This window comes from Phodopus roborovskii, unplaced genomic scaffold, assembly GCF_943737965.1.
Source record: "Phodopus roborovskii unplaced genomic scaffold, PHOROB, whole genome shotgun sequence".
Lineage (NCBI taxonomy): Eukaryota > Metazoa > Chordata > Mammalia > Rodentia > Cricetidae > Phodopus > Phodopus roborovskii.
In genome coordinates, this window is record NW_026126547.1 from 15,930,097 (window position 1) to 15,952,589 (window position 22,493).

The following is a 22,493-nucleotide window of genomic DNA, read 5'->3' on the forward strand; positions in this document are numbered from 1 at the left end:
CAAATCCCTTAAAACTGTTTGTCTAGTGAATATATCATATTACACATGGCCACTTACCAGCTGTGGGAATGCTTATGAGATGGTCTGGGTTACATTCATTTTTAGGACTGTGGCCTAAGTTTCAAAAAAGGGAACTTCTAATTTAGGCTCTTCCTATTTCTGATTTGAGTTTTCACGTCACATAGAGAAGTCATGTCAACCATCTTTTAAAAATATTTTTATTTTGACTGAAAAATGGCTTTGCTTTAGATTTAGTAATTCTGTTAGGATTACTTCTGAAAAGTCATGTATGCATTATAATAGTGATAGTAAATTGTGATTTATACTTATATGAATTTATAAAGTGATAGGTCACATATAAAATAGCTACATAAGCACTATGCTTTTTAGGAGCAGTAAGATAAAACTCCTTTCTTAATAAAGTAAGCCACACCACTTATTGGGTATTTGTGTAGTGCTGTCTTAACCAGCCATCCCAGCCCCCACTCCCCCCAAAAAAGCCACGTTTTTATCTCCATTTTACTGTGATGACATTGAAACTGAAGGTCACATTGCTGATAATAGTAGTTACCCCAAGCTCCAAGGAGAATGCTTTCAATTATTCCTGGCCATACTGCCTGAGTTGTGATTTGGTGAGAATTTTAGGAGAGATGGACTTTCTTTGGTCTTCTCTCCAAATGCTCTGATATCTTCAGAGTTAGGGAAAGAATCCTTGGCTTTTTGTTGGTTTGTTTTCAAGTGAAACAAGGGCTCTTGTATTATTTTAACAGGAGAAATGATTTAAAGGTGCAGGGAGGTGAGCCAGTCAGTAAAGTGCTTGCTACGCAAGCGCGAGGGCCTGAGTTCGATTCCCACACCCATGTAAAAAGAGCTTGCTGGCCAGTCAGCTTAGTCTGATTAGTGACCTCAGGTCCCCAGTGGAAGGCTGCCTCAAAGAAACAAGGTGGGGAGCTTCTGAGGAATGGCACCCCAGCTTATTCCTGACATCCACAAGTGCAGCACACACACATGATAGGATGGGTGGCTATAAGTTGTTGGCTTTGTGTTCTTAAAATAAACTTTAGTAAGTAAGGTCACAATTAAAAATTCAAGCTTTGTTAGATGACTAGAATTTGTACAAAAAAAGTTTTAAAATAAAATACATTAAATTATTTTATTTAGTATCATTGTGTGTGTACATGATGCATGATTCTGTGTGTGTATATGTGTGTGTGTTCATGTGCTTGTGCCATGGTGTGCCTTTGGGGTTGGTCCTAGGGACAGAACTCAAGCTGTCAGGTGCATGGCATGCACTTTTACTTCTGAGCCATCTCATTTTGCTGGCCCCTGCTAGCACATGACTTAGCAGGCCAGCCAGTTTCCTGCAGGGTTGTCAGGAAGTGTTGATGTACAAGCGTGTGCGTGTGTGCGTGCGTGTGTATGTGTGTGTGTGTGTGTGTGTGTGTGTGTGTGTGTGTGTAAGTGAGAGAACACCATTGTTCACTTGTTCTCTCCTTCCGTCTCTGTGGATTTCAGAGTTTGAACTCAGGGACTGGGGTTGCATAGCACATGCCTTTACCCACTGAGCCATTCATTACATCAGCCTAAACTTTTAAAAATTGTTTTTATGTGTATGTGCCTGAGTTATCTGCAGTTATATGTAAATGCAGCACGGTGTATACAGAAGCCTGCAGAGGTCAGAAGAGAGTGTTAAATCCCCTGGAACTAAAGTTACTGTTGGTTGTGAGCTGCCATGTGGGTGCTGGCAGTCAAACTCAGGTCCTTTACAAGAGCAACAAAAGCTCTCAACTCTGAGCCGCTTCTATTTTTATATCTTATTATTCAAAGTTAATGATGGCATGAATATCTCATCACATAGCCATTCTTTAAAAATTTAATTAGAATTTCTTATACTCCAAACTTCTCTCACTAGACCTAGCTTTTAGCTAGATCTTCACCAAATTATTCTTAGGAATCTGGGGTTTTTTCTTCTTCCTCCTTTCACTTGTTCTTATACTCTGCTCTCTCCCGTCCCTAGTTCCTTTTGCTTTCTTTTGTACGTACTATGTCAATGTGTCCAAATAAAGATATTGGCAGGCTTTTAACTGATTTTTTTTTAAAGGATCTTTTTAAAAGTTTTTTTTTTTTGAGAGTTTCATACAAGTGTGCAGTATTTATGCATTTCTTTCCTTCCTCCCCACCCCCAGCTTCTGTGCCCCCTTTCAAGTTCACAATTTCTTTCCATAACTATTATCATGACACACGTTTGCATCCATGTGTGATTTCCCAGGGTCTATGGTAGAAGAAAACTAACTTCCACACATATATGTCTGTGTGAGTGAGCACACACACACACACACACACACACACACACACACACACACACACACATCGAAAGAGAGAGAGAGAAAAACAGAGAGAGAGAGAGAGAATACCTCCTGAGCCTATTAGTGGTGTTCTTATGTACAGTTGTTTAGAGCTGACCGCTTGAGACTGGATAACAACCTATGGGGACCATCCCTGGAGAGACTGATTTTCCCTCTCAGTAGCCATTGTTTGCCTGTAGCTCTTCATATGTGGTTGAAAATCTATTATTGTGTTAGCTTGTGGACTGGTGTCGTCCTTATGCAGGTCTGTCTTAGACAACCTATTGCTGACTTCATGAGTGCAGCTTCCCTGTCATATCTAGTAGACACTGTCTAGCAGCAGGCGCCCTGGCTCTCTCTCAGGTTCTTACTATTTTCCCTTTCTCCTTCAGTGATGCTCCCTGAGCCTCAGGTGGAGAGGGCTTGTGGTGTCGATACAGGGGCTGGGCATCCCTTCGTCATTTACTCTCTGCATTTTGACTAGGTATGGGTCTCTCTGGGCACCTTGCATGCTGCTATTGAATACTATGAGAACCAGTCCTCAGGGAAAAATGCAGTTCCAGCTCAGTTCCCAAGTCTTGTGTCCAGACTGTGTGCCATCTTCACAATAGGATCTTACCTTCAAGTTCTAGAAGGCAACCAAGGAAAGACAGTAGCTTATATTGTTTGTGGGTGGGGGGATCTCTTAGACTCCACTGACCAACAACTTGAAAAGGTTTCCCATGTCCAGCATGGGAGTTTCTGTGATTCTCTTTTTCCTTTTCTTGAGACATGGTTTGTCTGTATTGCCTTGGAACCTCTCCTGGAACTAGCTCTGAAGACCAGGCTGGTCTTGAACTCACAGAGATCTGCCTGCCTCTGCCTCTGCCTCCCAAGTGCTGGGATTAAAGGAATATGCCACCACCTCATGGTTTAGTATGTGATTCTTGAAGGGGAGCAATATCATCCCTAGGTATATGCATGTTTCTGAATGTACATATATACATATGTATTTTAAATAAACACATAACATAACGTCTCTTTATGGCCTTTTTAAACATACTTAGTGATATCTATTGCCCTTTCTTCATTCTCCCTCTGTCTAATCCTCCCTCTGCCCTCCCTTGTTTACCCTTCTCCCCTCGTAGCTGGTATATCTGTCTTACTGTTAGGCTTTGCTAATAGGTGTAGTTAGGTTTGCCTTGACCATTGCCTTTTTTTGACCTGCATACCTCTTGACAAACTCTAATAGCTTGAAACCAACCCACTTTAGATGCCGTTCCCTTCTCAAAAGTTATGATTAAATTCAAATATTCATCATGTCACTTGCTTAAAGTTTTGTCTTAAACCAGAACTAAGCATTCAGAAAAAACAAAGTCCCCAAAGTTCCCCTTTCTTATTTAATGACTTCAGTAAGCCACTTAGAACCTGGGTGTGTTGGCACATGTCGTCCTGGTACTTGGGGGGCTGAGGCTGCAGCCCTGCTGCAAGTTCCACGTCAGCTTGATCTACATTGCAAGTTACAGGCCAGCCAGGGCCGCATAATGAACACCTGTTGCAAAAGAAGCAGATTAGAGCCAACCCTGGTAGACCTGACTGTAATCTCAGCTACTTAGGAAGCGGAGGTAGGGAAATTATGAGTTCAAAGACTCAGTGTTAGAGTGGTCGGCCTAGTAGATGTCAGGCCCTAGATTCAATCTCTAGTATCACAAGAGGAGAGGTGGGAGAGGAGAAAGAAGAAATAAGTAAGCATCTTTATTTTAAATTGTTATACAAACATTGAGGGCATGTGTGTTATAAAAACAATGAGCAGTTTTGTTTAACTTTTCAATTATATAAGAGCCACATTTTCCCCAAAGGTACTTAATTTGCCTTAAGTCACTTACTGTAAAATAGGAAAGAGCTTGAACCCAGTTCTTCTGTCTTAGAATCTTAAATTTCCCAGAATGATTTGCTGCTTCCTGGTTCTGGTGCTGGGCCTCCATAGGCGAATCCCCCCTGGAAAGCATGCCAAACCTCAGTGGGCAGAGAAAGCTTCATCATCTACATAGAATGTTTTGTTAGAGATTTCTGTAGTAAATTTAGAAAGTACAGGTATCAGTAGCTTGGCCTGTAGCCTAATTTTCACATTATAATAATCAAACCCACTAATTTGGAGAAATATTTTCTTAATGATGAGCTTGTGCTGTATAGGAGGTTATGGTGCTTTTTATAATTTACAGATGATTTATTCTACTGTCATGGCTCTCAAGTTGCTAGTGCAGTTGGGGATGAAGTTTACAAAGAACTGGGGAGCCGTTCTCTTGAATTGAAGAAAGTAAATCTCAGAATATTTTAAAATAGTGGAACGCACTGTCTTTATAAATACAAATAATAAGTACATACATTGACATAGTCCATTGAAAAGGTCATTGAGGGTGTCTTCTAATGAGCAGATAAAAGCAAATTTGTACTCAATATGTTAATTATACGGTCTCTAAAAATGTCTGGAGAGCCTGTTGTTTGAGAGTCCTTTAAAGCCACTTATTTATCTTTTTAGACACAGTCTCCTGTCACTTAGGTTGACCTTGAGCATTCTAAGTAGCAGAGGATAGCCCAGAATCTGGATTTCCCCCCCCCCCGCCATCTCCCTAGTGCTGGGATTATAGGTGCACAGGCCCGTTTTTAACATTTAAAAACTTCTCTGAGTATAGTTTGTTTCTCAAAAGAAAAAAAGATAAGCTAAAGAACGCTAAAGTTCTGTGAAAGAGTATAAGAACAGCTAGTTTACATAACAAGTTTCAGGACAGCCTCCCCTCCAACCAAACAAACAAAGGTTCTTCTAATAGTTGAACAAAATTTATGAAACATCACTTTGTGCAATGACCATACACTAAAAATTTAAAAAAGAAAAATAAGTTAGGCAAATATTCTTTCTGCTCTAGTCAAATCAGTAACAGGGTTCTTCTGCAGGCAAATATACTATGTAGCGTTTAGTTTCTGATTTCTTTGAATTTTTGTTTAATAAATGAATTTGATGATGAACTGAGATGTGCCATTATACAAGATAACTTGGATAATTATGAGTTCATGAAATGATTGTTAATATTCATGAAATTATGTGAAGCTCTTTGGTTAGGTTATAACAGTAATAAGTACATGCTTATTGGAAAAGAGAAGTTACTCCAGAAGTGATGAGGCTAACTTCCTCCCTCCTGCCTTTTGGAGTAACGTTTTAGTGTCTTTTACACTTGTGCTGTGTGCATAAAACACAGGGATATACTGTGCTTTAGTTTGGGTTTTAATGGAGCATTCAAGCTCTAGAAAGTTCGACATCAAGTTATGGACAGTCTTCAGTACACAGCTCACATATGTACAAGGAGTTCTTAATTGGTGTAAGTAATAAAAATCCAGAATCAGCTATAGCGAGAAATGCTGAGAGATCAGAGAGAAGAAGGAACAAGCCCCAGCCACACCTCACCTCCTTAGTGTCAGCAGACAAGAGAGCGAGCCCCTGTTTCTCCCTGCTTATATCCTGTTTCCACTCAGCCATTTCACTTCCTGTCTGTCTGTACAGACCTCCAACCTCTATGGTTAGCTAGTGGCAAGCTCCATTCCCTAACCTTCAGACAGGCTTTATTTGTACAAAAAGATTTATATATATATATATATATATATATATATATATATATATATGGTAAATTATAGTGCCTTAAATTAGTTCACTTAACCAATTAGACAGTAGTTAGATCACCTTCAGTTTTTATTACAAATAAATTTTCAAATGAATGTCATTGCACAAAGAACTTAATGTATTTCTATTTGCTCTGAAATTTTTTTACAATGAGAAATGCTGGATCAAAGGTAGCAGACATTTTAAAATATGGTAAATGTTTACAAACTGACCTCTTAAAAGGAGGGAACATATTAATGGTGTGTGCTGTGGCCTTGTACCTCCACCAACCCAGTGTTGTAGTTTAAAATACTTTCTAACCAGCTTGCAAATGTCACCTTGCTTTAATTTACTTACTTGATCTTCAATCAGAATCTTTTATTTTTGCCAGCTATTTTATTTTTAAAATTTTATTTATTCCTAGCACTTGGGAGGCAGAGGCAGGTGGATCTCTATGCATTTGAGGCCATCCTGATCTACAAAGTGAGTTCCAAGGATTGTTTCACAGAGAAACCCTGCCTTGAAAAAAAACCCAAAAAAACAATAAAAATTATTTATGTGAATGAAGGTTTTGTGTGCATATGTGTCTATTGCCCAATGTGTGTCTGAGAAGATAAGAAAAGGACTTTGGGTCCCCTGGGAGTGGAGTTACTATTGGTTGTGAGGTACTACTCAGGTTCTGGGAGTTGAACCTCTCCAAGAGCATACCATTGCCCTTAACTGCTGAGACAATTTTATTTTTTAAACAAGTTTTCATGTAACACAGACTACCTCAAAATTTGTTGTGCAGCCAAGACTAGCCTTGAACTCCTGACCCCCCCCCCCCCCCCCCGCTTCTCCCTGCCAAGTAGTGGGAACTATTTAGTTTTCTTTTTCCACATTTTAATCTTATTATTATTTTTAAATTGAATAGTAAGAGTTGTTTGGGATGTAATTTTTTCCCCCTCCAAGACAGGGTTTCTCTATGTAGCCCTTGTCCTGGAACTCACTTTGTAAACCAGGCTGGCCTCAAACTCACAGAGATCTGCCTGCCTCTGCCTCCTGAGTGCTGGGATTAAAGGTGTGAACCACCACTGCCCAGCTAAATTTACAATTCTTATAAAACTTTTGTCTAGGAAAATTTTCTGTGTATTTTTCAATTTGTTTATGCTTCTCAGTTATGTAATATTTAATCTTTAGTGTTTGGGAGTGTGTATATTTTAAACCTTAGCTGAAAGTTTAGTGGGATCTATCTTGTCCTAGAACATTTTCTGTTTGGTTATTAGGAAAGTTGTGTGTGTGTGTGTGCACATGTGTGTGTGCCACTCATATACTTGTTGTTTATCTTGTAACTGACGTCTTATTAATGTCACTGTTTTTTAATTGTCTTAAGTATTATAATGACATTAGTGATTACCAAATTGTTTTGTTTGAAATGTATGTACATCTTTGCAGAATGTTGACAGTACTGTGCTTGAGGTAGGAACTCAAAGGACTCCTAGGATAAAGGTTTGGTCACTAAGTTTCGTAAGGGTGCTAGTGTTCCAGCATCAGATTGAAAGGAGAAGTATATTTGTACATCTCAGCCACACCTGTTGGCAACAGATGTTCCGTGCTTCACTAATGTTACTAGAGAATTCCCTGAGTTCAGGATCTGAGTTGTATGTAGCCCATGAATGGTCTTCTTGACAGGTGTTCTGCCTGTTCACATTGCCCTCCTACATCTTCTCCCAATAATTCCTATTGGAATTATTTCCAATCAAATATTTTGGAGCTAAGCAAGCAGCGGTTTTGGAAGTCACAGTGGAAAAACCTTAAAACTCACAGTGTAGAAATAGACTTTATGGGACCTGGGTTAATAAACCTTTAACCTAATTTGGCTTTGCAGATTCATTCTGTGTGTGCTGATTGGGCCTTGCTTTGTCCTAGAAAGGCAGTGTTTATTTAGTCTTTTAACATTCTTTTTATGGGTAACATAGTGGAGAACTTAAAGAAAGTCTTAATGTCTTCTCTGTCTGCCACCCAATCAGAGATTAGCATCTTCAGTGTCTCTCACTGTACCTGGAGCTTTTCTGAATCGCACAGCTCGTCAACTCCTTCACAACAAAGATGTACAAATACAGACTCCTCCCAGTGGGGAATGCGATTCAGAAAACTTTAGGGTCTCAATGACATTGGTAGTATCTAGAAACTCCCAAATGCTTGCTAGTGTGGAAGTCTTGGTATTCTGTGCCTTCCTTACATTTTAAAAAAGTTTTTTTTTTTTTTTTTTTTGAAGTGGTTGTTTTGTGCGCGTGTGTGCGTGCGTGCGTGCGTGCGTGCGTGCGTGCGTGTGTGTGTGTGTGTGTGTGTGTGTGTGTGTGTGTGCATGCAGTGCCCATGCCAGCCAGAAGAGGACATTGGACCCCTGGTTATGGGAGTTACAGAGAGTTGTGAGCTGCCATGTGGCTGCTGGGAATTGCTCTTCTGGAAGAGCAATGAATGTGACCCCATACCTTACTGAAAACTTTCTTCTCCACCTACCCAGCAATTCAAATCAGACCAAATCAAGCCAAATTAGAAAAGGCCCAAGTTTAATGGGTAGAACACTCTGGGATGATTTTCTGGCTCCTCAGACAGGAGATGAGGAAAAGAGACCAGTTTAAAAATCCTGTGGGAGTGGTCTTGAGCATCTCTGGGGGAGGGGTCATCATTTGTCAGGCTTTCTGAGATGCAGCAGGGTTTGGAGAGAGATGGGGGAGGGGACTTGAGGAAGAACCTCCACCAGGATACTTCTTATCGTCACCTCTTCTGCTCCATCCTCAGTAGCTGTACTGCATGCAACACACTATGTCTTGCCTGAACCACTGACTTATTACCAAGCATCTTCACATTGCTCAATTCCCATCTTCCTCCTTGATTCTCAATCACAGTGAGCATTCCTGGAGACAGATAGACTTCGTTTGTCACATGGGATTCTTTTAAATTTGCTTTAGTGTGAAATTACTGTGTCCCTGTGTGGGAACAGTGGTCCTGTGAGCTAAGCTCTGGTCCGCCTTTGCATCCCCAGCCACACAGCCTAGGGACAGCAGAGTCCCAGAGCCTTACTAGCACCCTCTTGGCTTTGCACCATAGAATACACCATTTGGAGGACACTTTCCTCACTGATTACCTAGCTGGCCAGTTCCTCCAAACTAGAGTATAGGACAGGACAAAGGGTCCTTTACCTGTCCCTCAAATATAACCCATTAATGTTGTTAATTACTAGTGCTGCTGTGTTGTCATTTTACTCCATCTTCCTCTTTATTTTATGGGTTTGCTCATGGACAGAGACTTGTCTCTCCACATATCAGCGAGATACCCCAATAGTAAAATGTTGAGTCCTTTTACATTATAGTCAAAGACTGTAAGCTACCTTGCAAGTGATTTGTGATATTCGGGGCTATAGTGCCTAACTTATGTACAGTGTTTGTTTCTCTCTACCAGGAATTACAGACCCAGATGTCTGTAAAGATTAAAAAGCTGGAGAGATGGCTCAGTGGTTAAGTTCACTCACTAGCTGCTCTTTCAGAGGTTCTGAGTTCAATGCCCAATAACCATATGGTGGCTCACAACCATCTGTAATGAGATCTGGTGCCCTCTTCTGGCATGCAGGAATATATGTAAGCAGAACTCTGTGTGTGTGTGTGTGTGTGTGTGTGTGTGTGTGTGTGTGTGTGAAATGAAAAAGTAGGCTGCTCATATTTTCTAGGATGTGTGACTTTATTTTTTAGAATACTTTTTATTTATTTTTTGACAATTTTATACATGTATACAGTGTATCTTGATCATATCCTCCTCTCCCACTCCCCCAGACCCCTGGATTTAGGACTTTTCTTATGCTAAATTTCTACCTCCTGTGATACATGTTTTGGTACATGTAATTCTTTACCTTTTTTTTAAATTTAAAAACAATTTTATTTTACATACCAATCCCAGTTCCCTCTCCCTCCTGTCCTTCTTTACCCCTCACCAACCCCCCCCATCCCACTCCCCAGGGAGGGTAAGGCCTCCCATGTGGGATCATCAAAGTCTGTCACATCATATGGGGCATGTATCTAGGTTGAGAGAGTATCTCTCCATAGGAAATGGGCTCCCAAAGTCCATTCTTGCGCTAGGAATAAATACTGATTCCACTGCCAGAGCTCCCATAGGCTGCCCAGGCCTACCAGTTGACACCCACGTTCAGGGGGCCTGCTTCTGTCCTATGCTGGTTTCCCAGCTGTCAGACTGGGGTCCATGAGCTCCTACTTGTTCAGGTCAGCAGTTTCTGTGGGTTTCTCCAGCCTGGTCTTGAGCCCTTTGCTCATCACTCCTCCCTCTCTACAATTGGATTCCAGGAGTTTTGGCTCAGTATTTAGCTGTGGGTGTCTGCTTCTGCTTCCATCAGCTACTAGATGAAGGCTCTAGGATGGCATTTAAGATAGTCATCAATCTCATTATAGGGGAAGGGCATTTAAGGCAGCCTCGCCACTGTTGCTTAGATTCCTAGTTGGGGTCATCCTTGTGGATCTCTGTACAATTCCCTAGTGCCAGATTTCACTTTAAACCTATCATGGCTCCCTCTGTTGATGGTCTCTTTTCTTGCTCTCCTCTTTCATCTCCCCATTCAGTCTTCCTGGTCCCTCATGCTCTCCTCTCCCCTCCCCTCCCTTGTACTCCTTCCTACCCAGTGCTCCCAATTTTCTCAGGAGATCTTGTCCCTTTCCCCTTCTCTGGGGGAGCAAGTATGTTTCTCTTAGGGTCTTCCTTGTTTCCTAGCTTCTCTGGGGTTGTGGATTGTAGGCTGGTGAGTACATACCATGCTTTTCTTTCTGGGTCTGGGTTACCTCACTCAGTATTCTTTGCCCCTTTCTTACACTGCCTCTTAAGAAAAGCGATAATGGGATAATGTGAATATAAATTGGTTAGTTATGAAAGACTTAAGGATAAAGTGTACCTTTTGTTCATTTCTTGTGAGATGCTGTTTATGTGTAAATGTGGCAGTTCTTAAATTCTTTTTTTTTTAAATGTTTATTTATTATGGATAGTATTCTGTCTGTATGTCTGCCTTCAGGCCAGAAGAAAGCACCAGATCTTATTACAGATGGTTGTGAGCCACCATGTGGTTGCTAGGAATTGAACTCAGGACCTCTGGAAGAGCAGCCAGTGCTCTCTAGCTCAGTTCTTAAATTCTTATGTTATGGTTTTAGCCTTTGGATTCATGTCCTGATTGGACACTCAAAACTATTCTGATTTCGTTTATCTTACTTGTCTTATTGCTGTGACAAATTAACTGACAAAAGCGACTTAATGGGTATGTGTGGTATTTTGGCTCAGAGTTCTAGGAGATACATGGCAGGAAGATGTGGAAGCAGGCACAGCAGGGGCAGAGGGAAGAAGGACACCAGTGCTCAGCTCTGTGGAATGCCCAGCAAGCAGCATTTAGGGTGTGTTATCGGAGCACACCATCTCAGTGCGCAGTTAGTTAACTTCCCTCTTTAGGGTCTGCCTAGCTAGAATTATCAGATAAAGTTAAACTGAGTCTAGGATTAAATTGTGTGGCTCCTGAATTTTCAGGAGGTGACATGCTGCCTGTGGTATCACATTTGATTAAACTTGATAGCTTTAGTGCCATTTGATTCTGTTGGGGCAGAAGACTTAACTTGCTAGAGCATTGTTAGCATGTGGTAAAAGTTGAGTAACTGAGCAATACTGACTTTTTTCTACTCAGCCTTTTATCTCATCTGTGTGATTAGTTTTGCACAACCTTCAGCCTGCTTGAACAGGGAGCCTGCACAGGGTTAGGAAGGAAAACTGAGATACTGAGGACTTTTAATTTAATTTTATGCTACCCATGGTTATCTGGTTTTCCTTGTCAACCTCCAGTTTTCTGTTACTTTATAATCATAGTAAGAAAGGATACTTTGTATACAGATTACATCACCTGGAAATAAATCAAAAGAAGAAACAAAAAGGTCACTAGAAAATACAGAGGAGCCAGGCATGCTAGTGCTCACCCTTAATCCCAACAGGTTGGAGGCAGAAAATTGGCAGATCCCTTGAGTCTAAGGCCAACCTGGTCTACATGGTGAGTTCCAGACCAGCCAGGACTACACAGTGAAAACCTGTCTCAAAAGAACAACAAAAATGCAGAGGGGTCTGAGATTGTGTCAAAAAGAAAGTTTTCCATAGCTCAAATTTGACCAATGAGAGAGATTGCAGAGTTACTGTAGCAGTTTGGGGATATGGAGGAATAGATCAAACCCTGCAAACTTTTACGGGGGACATCTGAATTATAGTGTTAGTAAACTGTAGATAAGATTTCAAGATAACAACAGTTGGGTTTTGGTAGTCTAGATAGATAGAATTCCCACAATGTAATAGGTACTGCTTATTAACTATATTAAGTATGTGCCAGGAGTCCTACTTGGTTGCACAGATGATTTCATAAATTGTTACAATATTCTTACAGGGAGAATATTAATAAACTGTATAGAGAAACATGATTATTGATCTATTATAAAGAGGACAGGATAGCATTATTATCTAGGACACTTCAGCTTTGGGAAATCATTATTATTTCTATAATCTTGAAGTCCTGTCAGTGTCAATAGCATTTATTTTGCAACAGTATGGGCAGTGCCTACTTGGTGTGGCCTTTAGTCATCCTGAAGTTTAAAATTACAATGCTTAGTTTGTTCTCTGATTGTATCCATTAGATTTATGCCCATCCTCTGAGGAAAAGTTTTGAGTAAATGGAAGAAATGGACCAGTTTTGTAGTGCAGAAGGTGTTGTTAGAGAGGGAGCAGACCCAGCAACGGACTAGGCAAACTAAGTACTTCCTCTTAGCTCGCGAGCACTTTGGGGTACTTGGCTTAAGCAGGGACATGTAACGTTTCTGAGGTCCTGTGGTTTGGGAGTCTCTAGTGGCCTGCTAGGAAGGACAGGGCTCTGCAATATGTCACAGTGTCTAACCGCTTGAAGAGGATGTGAATGGCAATGTCTGCCCATTTTTGTAATATGTGAGAGCAGAGACTGTGGGTATTTTGTTGATCTCTATGTTCACAAAATGTCGTATGCTGAGGCACAACAGGTGCTGGCACAACTGTTTGTAAGCTGGAAAAGTGTCGTTGAAAATGGAGATGTTTGTGTCACACGTTTACAATGCAACGCATTTTGCATTATTTTCATTTACTCATAAAAGGAATGTATCTCCAGTTTAGAAATTTTGCAATTAAAAATAATTTTTAAAAGGTTTTATGTAAGTGTTTGCCTATATGTACATATTGCATATCTGGTGTCCATGGAGGTCAGAAGAGGCCTCTGTATTGCTTGGAACCAGAGGAAATGTGGTTGTGCTATGTGGGTGCTGGGAACAAGAGCAGCCCATGTTCATAATCCCTGAGCCATCTCTTCAGCCCCCAACTCTTTGCAAGTTTTAATTATTCTTCCGAATGTTTTCCCTAACATAGAATTTTTAACATGAAAGGTTAAAAGAAGCATCAACCCACATTAGATTCTGTTTTACTATATTTGCTTTGTTATGTATCTACTTTTTCATTTACCCACTCTCTGATCTGTTTAGCTTTCATTGTATTTCAAAGAGAGTTGCAGGTAGAAGTTCTACATTTAACTCTTGACCATATAAGCATCAATATGATGAGCCAGATAGAGTTATTAAAAAATAAAACACAGACCGTTTAGATCTATGTTTTAGAAGCTGTGTGTGTACTTAGTCACTCTGGGCTGTTTGTGTTTGAGACAGGGCTAAGGCTGGCCTCAAACTTGTTATATAGCCAGGGCTGGACTTGAACTCCTGATCTTCCTTCCTCCTGATCTCTACCTTCCATTTGCTGGATTTGTTATACCACAAGGTTTTGCTGCTTTGAATGCCTCGATCCCAGCGAGTCAGCTGAAATCTTCCCCCACGGTTACCGCATTCAGTACTGACCTAATCAGAGGAGTTTGGTAGCAAATGATTGGAGCACTTTGATAATGATGTTGGAACTTTACTTAACTGAATACTTTTCCTTTTTCTTCTTTCTGGGTGTGACTAAATTGCCTACAGCATGCTACATGGTTGCTGGTAAAACAGGAGATGGGGTAAGTAGGGAGTTTTTTCCATTATTTAAATATAAGCTACCTGATTCTTCAAGTACTTTTACTAGTATTACCTCTATTTTAGAGTACATTTGGCAGCTAGAGAAGTTGGTACAGTAAATGCTTTCATTATGCACTGTGTCCAGTTTGCTTACTTACACAGTGGCCTTTTATCTTTTTTTAAAACTGGAAGCCAAGTATTTTTTTGTTTGTTTGTTTGTTTTGGTTTTTGGTTTTTGAGACAGGGATTCTCTGTGTAGCTTTGGAGGCTGTCCTGGAACTAGCTCTGTAGACCAGGCTGGCCTTCAACTAACAGAGATCCTCCTGCCTCTGCCTCCAGAGTGCTGGAACTAAAGGTGTGCGCCACCAACACCTGGCTTAAGGGGACTTTTTAATGTGATTGTAATTCACATTTATAAGCATTAGGCATTTATTGAAAGTGGTTTGAGTGGTTATCATCAGGTAATAAATTTTAGATTTGTACTTGAAGCTAAATTATAAAAGTAGATGGTAAACCATGAAAAGTCAAGTCTGGTTGAATCAGAGTAACAATGAGTTTACAGATAATATATGGAAAGCAGAAATTGGCAATCCATCCCTTATCTGAAACTCTTTGAAGATAATTTAGATTTTTGGGTTTTAAGAATACTGTATATAATGCACACCTTCCTTAGGGTAGTACCACATAATTAAATGAACTATTTCTATACTGAAGGAAAAACATACATGCCAAATTCAGTCTCAGGTGTTCAAATCAAGTACATGTAAACAAACTGTTAATCTTCAGAGTTTTTGTTTTTGTTTGATTTTTAAAACTAAGCGCTTTGGGCCTGGAAGGTTCCTGCGTGCTTTGGTGAGAGGAACCCAGGAGATGTAGAAAGACTTACGATTTAGGTCTGGCAAATTTTGATCTTACATTTTAGAAAATGGGTGCCATCACATTGTTTGTGAGTTGTTGCTTCCATCCCTCATCAAAGCGTTTGTTCCAAGTTGTGTTTCTGTGACTAGAACTTGTCCTGGGTGGGAATCCTGGGACAGAAAATGCAATTGCTGTTCCTCCTCCCTTCATGGCTCTCAGCTCATTTAGGTTGAAAAGATCACAAAGAATTTCTTTTAAGGAACTGATTCAGGGAATTCAGCTCAAAATAACTGCTAGGGTGTTCCATACCTTTTCTTCAGACTGCTGACTCTGTGTCTAGAGTGAGAGTGACCGCCTCGGATTGTCCCCTATGGGGCACTGGAGGGGAGTGTGGTTAGGGAGGGTCTTAGAAGACCACATTTGCCAAAAGCAATCTACAGATTCAATGCAATCCCCATCAAAAGCCTAGCACAATTCTTCATTGACCTTGAAAGGATAATACTCAACTTTATATGGAAAAACAAAAGACCCAGGATAGCCAAAACAACCCTGTATAATAAAGGAACTTCAGGAGGCATCACCATCCCTGACTTCAAGCTCTACTACAGAGCTATAGTCCTGGAAACAGCTTGGTATTGTCACAAAAATAGACAGGTAGACCAACGGAATTGAGTCAAAAATCCTGATATTATCCCATACACCTATAAACACCTGATTTTTGACAAAACAGCTAAATGGGATGAGAAAAGCATCTTCAACAAATGCTGCTGGCACAACTGGATGATAGTGTGTAGAAGTCCGCAGATAGACCCATGTCTGTCGCCATGCACAAAACTCAAGTCCAAATGGATCAAACACCTCAACATAAATCCAGCCACACTGAACCTCTTAGAAGAGAAAGTGGGAGGTACCCTTGAACAAAATGGTACAGGAGACCGCTTCCTAAACATAACTCCAGTAGCGCAGACACTGAGTTTGACAATTAATAAATGGGACCTCCTCAAACTGAGAAGCTTCTGTAAGGCAAAGGACAAGACCAAACAGCAGCCCACAGACTGGGAGAAGATCTTCAGCAACCCTACATCTGACAGAGGGCTGATCTCCAAAATATTAAAGAACTCAAGAAACTAGTCACCAAAACACTAAATAACCTTATTAAAAAGTAGGGTACACAACTGAAGAGAAAATTCTCAATAGAGAAATCCAAAATGGCTGAAAGACACTTAAGAAAGTGCTTCACATCCTTAGCCATCAGGGAAATGTAAATCAAAACAACTCCGAGATACCATCTTACTCCTGTCGGAATGATTAAAATCAGAAACACCAATGACAACTTATGCTGGAGAGGATGTGGAGAAAGGGGAACACTCCTCCACTGCTGGTGGGAGTGCAAACTTGTACAGCCATTTTGGAGATCAGTATGACAGTTCCTCAGGAAAATGGAAATAAGTCTACCACAGGACTCGGCAATTCCACTCTTAGACATATACCCAAGTGATCCACATCCATGCAAGGAAGACATCTGTTCAACTATGTTTGTAGCAGCACTATTTGTAATAGTAAGAACCTGGAAACAACCTAGATGCCCCTCAACTGAAGAATGGATAAAGAAGATGTGGCACATTTACACAATGGAATACTACTCTGCAGAAAAAAAAAAACAAAAACAAAAAACAAAAAACAATGGAATCTTGAAATTCGCAGGCAAATGGATGGGGCTTGAAGAAACCATCCTGGGTGAGATAACCCAGTCACAAAAAGAGGAACATGGTATATACTCACTCATATATGGATTTGAGACTTAGAGCAAAGAATCACCAGCCTATAATTTATACTGCCAGAGAAACTAGGATACAGGGAGGAACATAAAAGATTCATACAAGGTCCCTCACAGAAGGGGAAAGGAACAAGATCTCCTGAGCATATTGAGTGGAGAGGGAGTTAGGAGAAAGAGGAGGAGAGGAGAACATGTGGGACTAGGAAGATTGAGTCAGGAGATGAATAGATATGTGTGTGTGTGTGTGTGAGAGAGAGAGGTACCATAATAGAGGGAGCCATTATAGATTTGAAGAGAAAACTGACTCTAGAGAAATATTCAGAGACCTACAAGGATGACCCCAACTAACAACCTGAGCAACAGTGGAAAGGCTACCTTAAATGCCCTTCCCTGATAATGAGACTGATGACTAACTTATCTGCCATCATAGAGCCCTCATCTAGTAGCTGATGGAAACACGCAGACACCCACAGCTAAACACTGACCCGAACTGGAATCCACATGCAGAGAGGGAGAACAAGACCAGGCTACAGAAATACATAGAGACAGCTGACCTGAACAAGGAGGAACTAATGGACCCCCAGACTGATAGCTGGGAATCCAGCATTGGATTGACTCAGACCCCCTGAACATGGGTCTCAGTTAGAAGGCCTAGGCAGTCTAAGGGATCTCTGACAGTGGAACCAGGATGTATCCCTGGTGCACGAAAGGACTTTGGGAGCACGTCCCCCATGGAGGGATACTCCCTTAACCTAGAGACAGGAGGGAGGGCCTAGACCCTACTCCAAATGACTTGACAGATTTTGTTGATCCCTCCTGGAAGGCATCACCCTCCCTATGGAGTGGATGAGGGGATGGGATGGGAGGGTGGGGGGATATGGGAGTGAGGGAGAGGGAACTGGGATCGATATATAAAATAAGAAAAAATTATATATATTATATATGTATACATAATATATATGACCACGTTTGCTTCTTGAGCACTAACTAATTCCTCTAAAGGGCAATCAGATACAGGCAAGGACCTCTATGGAGACATGTATCCAAAATTGTACTAGAAACGTTATTAGCCACATTCACATTTCATGATTAGAAATCTTAACTTTTGTTTTGTTTTTTGTTTGTTTTGTTTTTGTTTTGTTTTTGACACAGGGTTTCTCTGTGTAATCTTGGCTATCCTGAACTGGATCTATAGAGTAGGCTGACCTCAGACTCAGAGAACTTTCTGCCTCTGCCTCCTAAGTGGTAGGATTAAAGGTATGTGCCACCACTACGCAGCAAAAAAATCTCAGCATAATATTTTTTTTTGCCCTATGTATGATTAAGGTTTTCAGGCTGTCAATTAAGCCTTTACTTTGTTGTTTTAATCTGGAGGAGAAGAGTACCTGCACTTGGACGGTTTTTAGCTAGATTACCAATTTTGAAATTCTTCATATAAACCAGTTTTCTGTGTGTGTGTTTTGTGACAAGGTCTCTATGGGCTGGAACTCATAGAGATTTGTGATGCTATTTTGTTTATGATTTAATAAAGCTTGCCTGAAGATCAGAGTGCAGAGCTAGCCACAGACACAGAGGCCAGGCAGTAGTGGCACATACCTTTAATCCCAACCAGCACTCAGGAGACAGAGGCAGCTGGATCTCTGTGAGAGTAAATTAGTCTGAAGAGAAGCAGAGCTCACACCTTTGATCCCAGCACTTGGGATCACATGTCTTTAATCCCAGCACTAGGGAGATGGAGACAGGAGTGCTATGACTGGGCAGAGAGGAGTATAAGGCTGGTGAAGACAGGAGCTCATTGCAGTCTAGGCAGTATGAGGAGCAGTGCAGTCTGAGGATGCAGTCTGAAGAGCAGTGCAGTTGGAGGATGCAGTCTGAGGAGCAGTGCAGTCTGAGGATGCAGTCTGAGGAGCAGTGCAGTCTGAGGATGCAGTCTGAGGAGCAGTGCAGTCTGAGGATGCAGTCTGAGGATGCAGTCTGAGGAGCAGTGCAGTCTGAGGATGCAGTCTGAGGATGCAGTCTGAGGAGCAGTGCAGTCTGAGGATGCAGTCTGAGGATGCAGTCTGAGGAGCAGTGCAGTCTGAGGATGCCATCTGAGGATGCAGTCTGAGGATGCAGTGCAGTCTGAGGAGCAGTGCAGTCTGAGGATGCCATCTGAGGATGCAGTCTGAGGAGCAGTGCAGTCTGAGGATGCAGTCTGAGGAGCAGTGCAGTCTGAGGATGCAGTCTGAGGAGCAGTGCAGTCTGAGGATGCAGTGCAGTCTGAGGAGCAGTGCAGTCTGAGGATGCAGTCTGAGGAGCAGTGCAGTCTGAGGATGCCATCTGAGGATGCAGTCTGAGGATGCAGTGCAGTCTGAGGATGCAGTCTGAGGATGCAGTCTGAGGAGCAGTGCAGTCTGAGGACAGGATTGCCACTTCAGTCTGAGTATTGATAGAGATGAGAACTCCCTAGTGGCTGGCTGCTTTGCTTCTCTGGTCTTCAGCTTTAACCCAAATATCTGTCTCTGAGTTTTATTATTTGTGCTCAGAGATCCTCCTGCCTCTGTTGGGATTAAAAGCACAGCAGATTTTTTTTTTTTTTTAAGTGTAATGAACGTTTTAACAGGATTGACTTTTACTGTAGCTTTTTTAGATTCTAGGATCTATAAACAATTTTAAAATTGTTTATTTTTCTGTTTCTACCTTTTATTCTTTAAAATATGTCTTCTTGGGGCTGAAGAGATGGCTCAGCAGTTAAGAACACTTGTTGCTTTTCCAGAGGATCCAAGTTTGATTCTCAGCAACCACAAACAATTCACAGTCATCTGTAACTCCAGTTCCTCTGGCCCTCGTGGTGTTCATACGTATGTGCAGGAAAAGCATACACATAAATAAAAATTGTCTACTGTATTTTCTTTTTAAAAAGATATATTATTTGTGTATGTGTATGTATGTACACATGAATGCAGTACTCTTGGAGCCAGAAGAGGACCTGTGGTCCCCTGGATTAGAGTTGCAGACAGTTGTGGGCAGTGTAATATAGGGGCTTGGAACTGAGCTTGAACCCTCTGCAGGAGCAGTGCACACTCCTCACCATATTCTCAAAGACATACTCTCTTATACACTTCCAACTTTGATGCCAGTTTATGCAAATGTAATTAAACTGTTGACACAATATCACAGTAATCCTTTAAAACATCTAAGTGTAGGCTGGAGAGTGAGCTCAGTGGTAAGGAACACTTGTTCTTGCAGAGAACCTGTGTTCAAGTCCAAGCACCGACATGGAGGCCCACACCATCAGTAGCTCCAGTCCCAGGACATCTGGCACCCGCTTCTGACCATGGTCACCAGGCATGGACATGGTGCACAGACATACAGTTTTTTATTTGTTTGTTTTGTTTTGTATTTTGGGACAGGGTCTCGATATACAACTGGAGATGTAGACCAAGCTGGCATTGAACTCAGAGAGATCCTCTGCTTCTGCTTCCTGAGTACTGGTATTAGAGGCCTGTGTCCCCACACCTGGTGACATACAGTTTTCTAGTTTCCAAGAAAAACAAATACACATAAAGTAAATAAGCCTAATATATATCTAAATGTTTCTGATATTCAGAGAAGTAGGAACAGTTCATAAAACTCCGAATAAGCTCTTGAAAATAGATAAGTGACTTGCTAATCTGTCAAATGTAAAAATCTGGGTATTTCATTGTTAAACTGTAACCCCAAAGCAACTTAACTATAATCAAAGTTATATTCTCAACTGGATATAGAATTGTTGAGTAACTTTTTTTCTTTCTTTTTTTTTTTAATTCTTTATTAGTCCTTGTTTTGCAGTGCAGTTGCAATCAAAAGTCAGTACAGTCTGAGAAAGTCTTTGAGGAAGTAGTAAAAGTTATTACTTTTATGAGGCTCCGACCTCAAGTTACACTGCATGGATGAAATCCTAAGAACATGCCCAGCTGTTGCTGCTGCAATCACTAGTGCAATGGTTGCTTCACTGCTGCAATAATGTGATGGTTGCTTCGGGAGAGGAGGCTATGCTTACGCTATGAGCAGAGTGTAGTGCCTTTCCTTTATTAGAACACAATTTTCACTCTTTTTTATTTATTTTATATAACCAAGTCCATTTAAATGAAAACAAACATTTATAAACAATATTTGGGAATTTGGGCATTGTTCTTTCCAAACTACTTCCTGCTGGTAGGGGGCGCTGTAATGGGGGATTCTAAGAAGATGCAGAAATCCTGGCTGTAGTCTGCAAGGCTGCTTTGTCCAGCTGTTTTGAATGTAGGATCACCTGGTACACTGTTTCAGGTGGTCTGGCTTGATCAAACCATATTAGTCTGGAAGGAATCCACAGCTTTTCATTTTCTGTGGAAACAAAAATAGAAATCCTTTTCCTCAGTAACTTGTCCTTGAACTTAAATTTTGAAGTCAAAGCATTTTTTTTTTTATTTTTTTACATGTCAATCCCAGTTCCCTCTCTCTCTCTCCCTCCCTCCCTCCCTCCTTTTCTTCCTCCCTCCTTCCTTCTCTCCCTTTTATCCTCTCTGCCCTCTCACATGCACTCTAACCACCCTCCCCTCCCATCCCCCCACCCCAGTTCCATATGTAGGGGAATGCCATCCAGTTGGGGTCATGTAGATCTGACAGGTCATGTGAAGTAGGGACTAGGGCTTCTCTCCTGTCTCTAGATTAAGACAGTTATCCCTCCATGGGGGATGTGTTAGCAAGGTCCTTTGTGCACAAGGGATACATCCTGGCTCCACTGTCTGAGGTCCCTTAGACTGCTCAGTCCTTCTGGCTGAGACCCATATTCAGGGGGGCCTGAGTCAGTCCCATGCTGGCTTCCCAGCTATCAGTCTAATGGCCCATTAGCTCCTCCTTGTTCAGGTAAGCTGTCTCTATGTGTTTCTACTGCCTGGTCTTGTCCTCTCCATCTGCATATGGGTTCTAGTTTGACTCAGTGTTTATGTATGGGTGTTTGCTCCTGTTTCCAACAGACTTTAGTTGAGGGCTCCATGGATAAGTTAGTTGTTGATCTCACTATCCGGAAGGGCATTTATGGTAGCCTTTCCACGGATGCTCAAATTGTTAGTAGGTGGCAGTCTTATAATTATCTAGACCTTTCTTTGTGTTCAATTTTATCTTCAAACCAATATTGGCTCCCTCTTTTATGTTCTCTCTCTCTCTCTCTCTCTCTCTCTCTCTCTCTCTCTCTCTCTCCTGTCTTCTATTCCTAACCAGGCTCAATCTTCCTAGTCGCACATGTTTTCCTTTCCTCCCCCTCATTTTCTCCTACTTCTCTTTCCATTTGCTGCCCCACCCCCCACTTCCTCTGTGCTCTGGGGGACTTGTCCCTTCCCAGTTCTGTGAGGGACTTTATATGAATCTCTTAGAATACACCTTGTATCCTAGTTCTTCTGGTGGTGTGAATTATAGACTGGCGATCCTTTGATCTAGGTCTAAGATCCATATATGAGTGAGTACATACTGTGTTCCTCTTTTTGTGACTGGGTTACTTCATTCAGGATGGTTTCTTCAAGTGCCATCCACTTGCCTGCGAATTTCAAGATACCATTATTTTTTTCTGCAGAGTAGTATTCCATTGTGTAGATGTGCCACATCTTCATTAACCATTCTTCAATTGAGGGACATCTAGGTTGCTTCCAGGTTCTTGCTATTACAAATAGTGCTGCTGTGAACATAGTTGAACAGATGTCTTTGTTGCATGGATGTGAATCCTTTGGGTATATGCCTAAGAGGGGGATTGCCGGGTCATGTGGTAAACTAATTCCCATTTTCCTGAGGAACCGCCATACTGA

General features: G+C 41.3%; 1 protein-coding gene across 1 annotated transcript in view; it reads left to right on the forward strand.

Moving 5' to 3' along the window:
* The window catches only part of Pus10 (pseudouridine synthase 10), a 72,672-nt gene that overhangs the window by 17,504 nt on the left and 32,675 nt on the right, over positions 1-22,493 (forward strand). The window contains exon 4 of the mRNA XM_051200513.1: positions 14,025-14,059. Within this exon, the coding sequence (XP_051056470.1) occupies positions 14,025-14,059 (35 nt within the window). The remainder of the gene's footprint in view (positions 1-14,024; positions 14,060-22,493) is intronic.